The following is a 7153-nucleotide window of genomic DNA, read 5'->3' on the forward strand; positions in this document are numbered from 1 at the left end:
CAGAATCTGAATTGGTGACACTAATCTTGGGTGTCCACCTTGAAACTGTTAATTGTACAGATATTCTGTGTGTGACACATTCAGAGTTTTTTTTAATCTGCAGGAACAAACAAAAAAACAAAACAACTGAAGACTGTTAGAAATCTGACGCAAGGAGTCGTCTGTGAAATCATGAAACAGAGCTCAGAGTTCACATCAGTTTATTGGAGGAACATGAAATGCGTTTAATTCATTCAGCACTCGAACGACCAACATGACAAATGAGCAAAGTTTATTTTCCTCCAAACTGTTTTCAGTCCGTCCTCATATCCATTCTCCAAACGAGTACAAACGTTTAGTTTACGTTTGGAAAATGTTTTCGCTGTGAAGGTTTATAAAAAGTAATAAAATAGTGCAACTTTTTTTTTAAACTTTGTTTTCATATTTATCTACATATAAACAGCAAACTAATCACTTTCTATTCTGAAATGAACAAGTTCAAATATGGAAACACTGAAAAAGAAAAAACAAGTTTACAAATTTACAATCTCTCCAGATTCCTTAAAAAACAGCCACTGCTGACATCATCACAGGTGGGAACTGAACGAACCAATCGAAGACCGAGCTGAACTGAGAGTATAGGAGCCCAGAGAGAATACTACGTAGTCACAAACCAATTATCTCATCATCTTGATAAAATAACGTTGCTCATATTTAGATGTTAAATCTGTTGGCCTGAGGTCAGGATTTATCGATCAGGTTATCTGTAGGAATCAGACAGTTCACTGTCGATGAGTTGAATGTGTTCTTTCCTGTTCATCAGATAGTGTTTGATATATTTCTCTCAATGTAACGGTCTTTGTATTTTAGACATGAGCACCACAAAATAAAATTTATCAAGAGAACTAGATAATGAGAAAGTCGACTACAGACGGCAGCTGAACAGAGTTTGGACGATCTCGGAGAAAAACTTCTGGTGTCTTTTGGAAGATCTTCAACTTGTGTTTGGTCTGAAGGTAGAACGAGTCCAACTGAAACGATCCAGGTGTGACATTAACGGAACAGTTCAACTGACACACCTGAAACCACAAACCAGCAGTCTGAAGATCTGTTAGAGCCCCCTCACAGTTCTAATCTGTACACTGTCAGTGTGATGTGATAAGGTTCTGTTCAGGGTTCACTGAGGAGCTTTGGCTCCATCGGAAGCCTCGATGCCCAGCAGGGCCTGAACTGCCTCCAGGGGGACACCCTCTGGGGTCTGGATGTGCATGGTGGTCCCGTCTGGACCATTCACAATCACAATCCGGTCTAAACCAGGCTCTGCCAGCTGGACTGTCAGCCCCTCGGTCTGGATGTAAATTTCCTGACCCTCCTGGAGCTCTTTGGGCTCGCAGGGATCCGCTGAGCCTAACTCTTTCTGCTGGAGCGAAGAGGAAGCCGGAGTCTGGACTGAACTGGACTCAGGTGTCTGGGTGGAGCTGGACTCAGGGGTCTGGGCGGAGTTGGACTCAGGGGTCTGGGTGGAGCTGGACTCAGGGGTCTGGGTGGAGCTGGACTCAGGTGTCTCTGAATCTACGGTGGTTTTGGAGCTTGAATCCAGAACTTTCTCCAGCACCTTCATCTGGGCTGTGATGTCACTGGTGCTCAGGACCTGGTCCTGGCTGGCCGACAGAAGCTCTACCTGGGCGTCAGACTTCAGTGGCTCCACCTGGGTGTCGGTTTTCAGAGGTGTCAACTGGGCGACCGTCTTCGGAAGCTCCACCTGGGCGTCGGTTTTTAAAGGCCCCATCGACTGGTCCTCACCTGGGCTCACCTCCATGGGCGTGGGCGTGACAGCTGGTGGAGCCTGAGTGGAGGGCATCTTAGCAGAGGTGGAGCCAGAGGAGCTGAGGGACCAGAGAAACACATTCAGACCTAAGTAGATCAGATCAGCTCTGTACACCTGGTCCAGGTGTGATACTTATACTACACACGCCCAGTGGCATCACATGACAGACCAGGGAGTTGTATTTTCACTGGTTGGTTACTACAAAAATTGGCTTTAGCCTGGTGCACTTCCTGACACGGTCAATGTGGCATCAGCGTATTTCAGTGTCTGACTGACAGCTAACAGCTTTAACTACGCATCCCTTGATATCACCTGTTCTTTTGTACTACACTCAGAGGACAGGGGCGGGGCCAGCTCACCTGGAGGTGGAGTCAGCAGTGGTGGTCAGCTGTTTGCTTGCAGCTGGAATCATCAGAGGAGAGACAGAAACTGAGCAGGGCTTCAGATTGGAGGTCACAGCTGTCCCAACTGGGAGACAAGAAATCAGTTCAAAATGTTTATCAACACACACATCAAACAGGACACATGTAGTAAGGTGTAGTACAGATGCAGATGCAGCACCTGCTCTGGGCGTCTCGATGCCATTCTGGTGAACTGGAACGCTGTTTTCCATCTTGAATCTCTTTGAAGGCGGCAACATCTTGGAATTCTGGGAAACAGAGTTTATATAAGTGACTGACCAGCTGTTCTAGTTTTCCATGTCAGAGTTTGTTAAACCTGCTTTCTAAGACAAGCCCCTGGTCTCTGATGTTTAAAGGTACTCCTGCTCTTTAACCTCACTGTGCTGTCAGTGTGTTTACCTCCATGTATCGGACGTTCTTATTAGTCAGACTGGAGCTGGGAGATGCTCCAGGAACCACTTTCATCCTGTTCAGTTCATCCAGGATCCCCAGAGACCTGGCAACCTGAAACACACAGTACAGTACATCACAGAGGCCTGTCAGCCTGTACACTGCTGCATACAACCCACAGCAGATTGTCTCTGACCTCCAGAGTAGAACACAGTAGAACTTCTCACCTCGATGTTCCGGACCTCCAGGGGCATGGCTCCACTTTGCGGGCTGACAATGTATTCCTGAGCAGCCTGTCTCACCTGCGCCTGAAGGGACTCAAACTCACAGTAAATGTCTGGAAACCGAGTCCGAGCCGGACCGCCACCCTCCACCTGAAACAGCCAGAGGACACAAGACAGATTATTTTCTCAGTAATACCAGAGACGGAAAACACCTGAGAAGTAAATAGTAGAGTAGCAGAGGCAGCCCACCTGACCAGAGGACTGAGTCACGGTCAGGCCGCAGCTACGGACGTCCACACATACAGAATGTATTTATGTATATGTTCATACACTGTGCGTACCTTTGCCAGGAGCAGCTCCCAAAGACTCAAAACTTTGGTCAAACGAGGAAGAACAATGTCCATCAGCTCCTCATCCTCGCACTGCTCCACCAGCTGTCAACACATGGTTGTCATGGAAACACAACGACACATCTGTCTGTCTTCATTACGGTCATTACATCGTGTCTCAAAAGAAAAACTTTACTGTGAAAGTCTCCACTTCCTCCTGCTCACCTCCTGCAGTCGGTCTCGTCTCCTCTCCACCTGTTGCTCCGCTGTTACCATGGTGACGGAGGAGAGCTTCGGAGGTCTGCCGCGACGGCCCCGCCTACTGACAAGGCCCACCGTCACCTGAGTGAATAAACCAAACAAATGAGATGATTATTTACATGAGTTAATGTCATGACGAAGAACAGCAGGTGGAGGTTACGATGGACTCTACATGTGTGATGTGCTGGACTGCAAGTAGTTAAATTTGTTCAGTAAAATTGAACCAGTATGAACTGAACTGACCTTGGGTGGCGGCCCCAGTGATCTTCCCCGTCCCCGTCCACGCCCCCTGCCTCTGCCTCGTCCTCGTCCTCGGGGCCGGCCGGGGCCTCTGTGATGAAGGCCCCTAAGTCCTACAGCAGCTGCTGGACCGCCCTCCACCTGAAGACAGGCAGACGGTAAGTAAACTAGTTAGCTTATTGATTAGTCAGACAGACAGGGGTAAACTACTCATTTGATAATCTGATAGCCAGTTACCAGTGATAAACTGGTTAGTTGTAAAGCAGGCTCATTAACCAGTCGGTTAATCACAAACTGACAAGTCATAGAGCAGACTAATTAGCCAGTTAAGCACTCAGCGATGAACTGGTTAGTAATACAGCAGACTCATTAACCAGTCAGTTAACCACAGCATAATGAACTGGTTAGTAATAAAGCAGACTCTTTAACCAGTCAGTTAACCACCAAATTATAAAGTGGTTAGTTACAAAGCAAACTTATTAACTAGTCTTTTAACCACACAGCGATAAACTGGTTAGTAATAAGCAGACTAATTAACCAGTCGGTTAACCACACAGGAAACAGAAATATCATCCTCCCCAGTAATCTGAGCTCTGAGTGGTGAATCGGTCTCTTACTCTGTTTGTTGCCGTGGCAGCAGGTTTGTCCTCTTTCTTCTCCTCCTCCTCCTCCTCCTCCTCCTCCTCCTCTCTAACACCTCCTGTTGCTGTCTCCTGTGATTGGTCATCGTCTCTGAGTGGGCGTGGTTCATTACTGGGCGGATCGGGCTCTCCATGAGTCGGGTTCAGTTTGTAATGCCGATTTAGGCCACCAGGACCGATGTAGGCCTTGTCACAAGTCTGGCAGCGGTGGGACCGGGACTTGTGGCTGTAGGTGAGGGAGGGCGAAGCACCAGGGGCTGCGCCATCCTTCCTCCCGCCCTCCTCCCCCTCCTCCTCTACGCTCATGTCAGAGTAGTCGTCAGAGTCAGACTGGTGGCTGTCGGCCAGGTCCTCTGTCTTTATGAACTTGTAGTCTTTGGCTTTATACTTCGGTGGTCTGGAGACTCGACCGGATCTGGTCTGGACCTTCGCTGCCTTTTTCTCCCTCCTCTTTACCTTCTTCTCTTTCTCCCTTTCTTTGTCCTTCACTACTGGGGGCACGGCTGTAGGGAGCGGGGTCACAGGGGCTGGAGCCACTGAGGCAGTTCGGGCAGCAGCAGGTGAAGCAGTCTGTACTGGGACCGCTGCGACGACTGCAGGTGGTTTAACAGGACTCTTATTTGTGGCTGTTGTTGTGCCGTTTGCAGGGGGTTTAATTAGTGGGACGCTAACAGTCTTAGCAGCAGGGGTGGGCGAGGTCTTGGTGACAGAAGGGGTCTGGACTCTGATGTGGGCGGTCTTGGGCATGGAGGGGATCTGGACTCTAATGGGTGATATTGCTGATTTCTGACCCGCACTGGAGACAGTGCTTGCTGATGTCGTCTGTCCTGTGAGCTTGTGGACCAATGGGAGCAGAGATCCGACAACGGGAGTGGGGCTCGGCAGCAACAACTGGATGGGGGGGTCCCCTGGGCTCTGCTGCAGGATGAACTGCTGACCCTGTTGACCAAGCATAGGCTGGATGTGAATGATCTGTGCACTGCTGGTACTGCCATTGGAAGACAGCTTCACCTGCGGATGACTGACAGCTACAGTCTTCTGCTGGGGGGCGGGGGCAGACTTCACTTCCTGTTTAGGGGGAACCTGGATCTGGATCCTGACGGGCTCCGACTGAAAAGGACAGAAGAACAGATGAAAACTTTGGAGTGATGGAACCTGTAAACACACAGACGCTTCATGATGAACATATCATGGTCAAAAGAGATCATGTGATTCAGCCGAAAGCTCCAGAACAGTTACTAAACACTTTAGCATTATCTTACAATAAGAGATTAAATAATATGCAGATTAATAATCAGTAATGAAATGAATCAGCAGCATTGAAGTCAGTGTTTCCATCATCATTACATACTGTGTGTCTACTGTTTGATCTCAGTTCTTATTCTATCCAGCAGGTCTCCTGTCATCTCCTGAACTCTTGTGGGGTCCCCAACCTCAGGTTGGGAACCACCACTTCAGTGAAAATTGATGGATAAGTTTTGTCCTGTTCTGATGACGGAGCAGGGCAGCAGAGAGGTGAGTGGAGTTCAGTCCAGACACACAAACAGAAAAAGGTAGGGGATTCAGTCTGGACCCATCTGGACATGGTGAATCCACTACAGTCCACATGAACCAAACTGGTCTAATAAAAGGCTCCACATCTGACTCACCTTCTTCTGGATCACCTGTACCGAGCCTCCGGTCTGCATGGCGACCTGCTGGGCGACACTCTTCAGCTGCTGGGAGGCGTTGTTCTGTGCTGTGGTCTTTAAGTTCTGCTGGGGGACCTGGACCTGCTGCTTCAGGTTCTGCTGGGGGACTTGGACCTGCTGCTTCAGGTTCTGCTGGGGGACTTGGACCTGCTGCTTCAGACCCTGCTGGGGCACCTGGACCTGCTGTTTCAGACTCTGCTGGGGGACCTGGACGTGGACCTGCTGCTGGGACTTGGTGACCTGGTTGATGACCTGCTGCAGCTGGCTCGGGTCCAGGGCTGTGTTGTGGACCGGGATGGTTTTGACCAGCTGGCTCTGCTGGAGCAGCTGGGCGGCCTCGGTGTCTGAGACCTGGACGATCTGCTGCTTGGTGAGCTGCTCCAGCAGAGCCTGCTGCTCCTCGGCCGTCAGTCCGGAGCCCTCCACCAGGCTGCCGTCCGGTTGCACGTAGATGATGGTGGTGTTAACCAGGTCCGGGCCCAGCCCGGTGAACTCTGTGCCCACCAGGATGCTCTGTTCTTCTGGGCAGTTCTGCAACAAGTCCGCCAGCTGAGCCTCGGACCCTGTCTGTAAACTCTCCCCGGGCTGACTGACCTCAGCTCCGGACTCTGTCTGTGAACTCTCCCCGGACTGACTGGTCTCAGCTCCGGACCCTGTCTGTGAGCTCTCCCCGGGCTGACTCTGGTTGGCGCCCGCTGCAATTACATTCTCCCCGGGTTGGGTGATCTGAGCAGCGAAAGCTGACGGTAAACTGTCACCGGGCTGGGTGCACTGAGCAGCGGGGGGCTGAGCCGCGGCCCCCGGCGGCTCCGTGGCTGTTATTGTTCTGGTCGAACCGCTGTCATCCTCGTTGTTCGCCATTTTGGCTGAGAGCTAACTGTTAGCTTAGCTCAGAGTGGGGGCCAGTCGGTGGTCCAAATCAACCTGGTCGTCGATCGATAACACCAAATATATAATTTGTTATAAAATCAGTGTGTGCCGGTGAATAAAACGCTCCGCTGGGATGAAGGGCAACATTAACGGGAGCGGTGATAACGGGGGGCAGGTAACGGTTAGCTGGGGGAGTTTTGTACTAGCCTAGCTTAGCCGTCAGCAGCAGCGGGAGCGCGGACCTCTCGGACTGGAACACCGGACCGGACTCATGATTTATGATTAAAATATTTTAATGT

General features: G+C 50.3%; 1 protein-coding gene across 2 annotated transcripts; it reads right to left on the reverse strand.

Moving 5' to 3' along the window:
• Nucleotides 1–183: 183 nt before the first annotated feature.
• Nucleotides 184–7109, reverse strand: znf839 (zinc finger protein 839). Of its 2 annotated transcripts, XM_033643139.2 has the most exons (11): nt 5943–7109; nt 5320–5403; nt 4270–5232; nt 3656–3793; nt 3377–3493; nt 3164–3256; nt 2826–2972; nt 2608–2712; nt 2369–2456; nt 2167–2275; nt 184–1865 (listed from the first exon to the last, which is right to left on the reverse strand). In XM_033643139.2, exons 1-11 carry the CDS (start codon nt 6843–6845, stop codon nt 1157–1159), a joined length of 3456 nt encoding a protein of 1151 aa, XP_033499030.2. In that variant the 5' UTR covers nt 6846–7109; the 3' UTR covers nt 184–1156. The 2 variants fall into 2 exon arrangements, with proteins under 2 accessions (XP_033499030.2, XP_033499028.2); XM_033643137.2 differs by having other exon boundaries at nt 4270–5403; nt 5943–7108.
• Nucleotides 7110–7153: the final 44 nt, after the last annotated feature.

Source organism: Epinephelus lanceolatus, chromosome 15 (assembly GCF_041903045.1).
Source record: "Epinephelus lanceolatus isolate andai-2023 chromosome 15, ASM4190304v1, whole genome shotgun sequence".
Lineage (NCBI taxonomy): Eukaryota > Metazoa > Chordata > Actinopteri > Perciformes > Serranidae > Epinephelus > Epinephelus lanceolatus.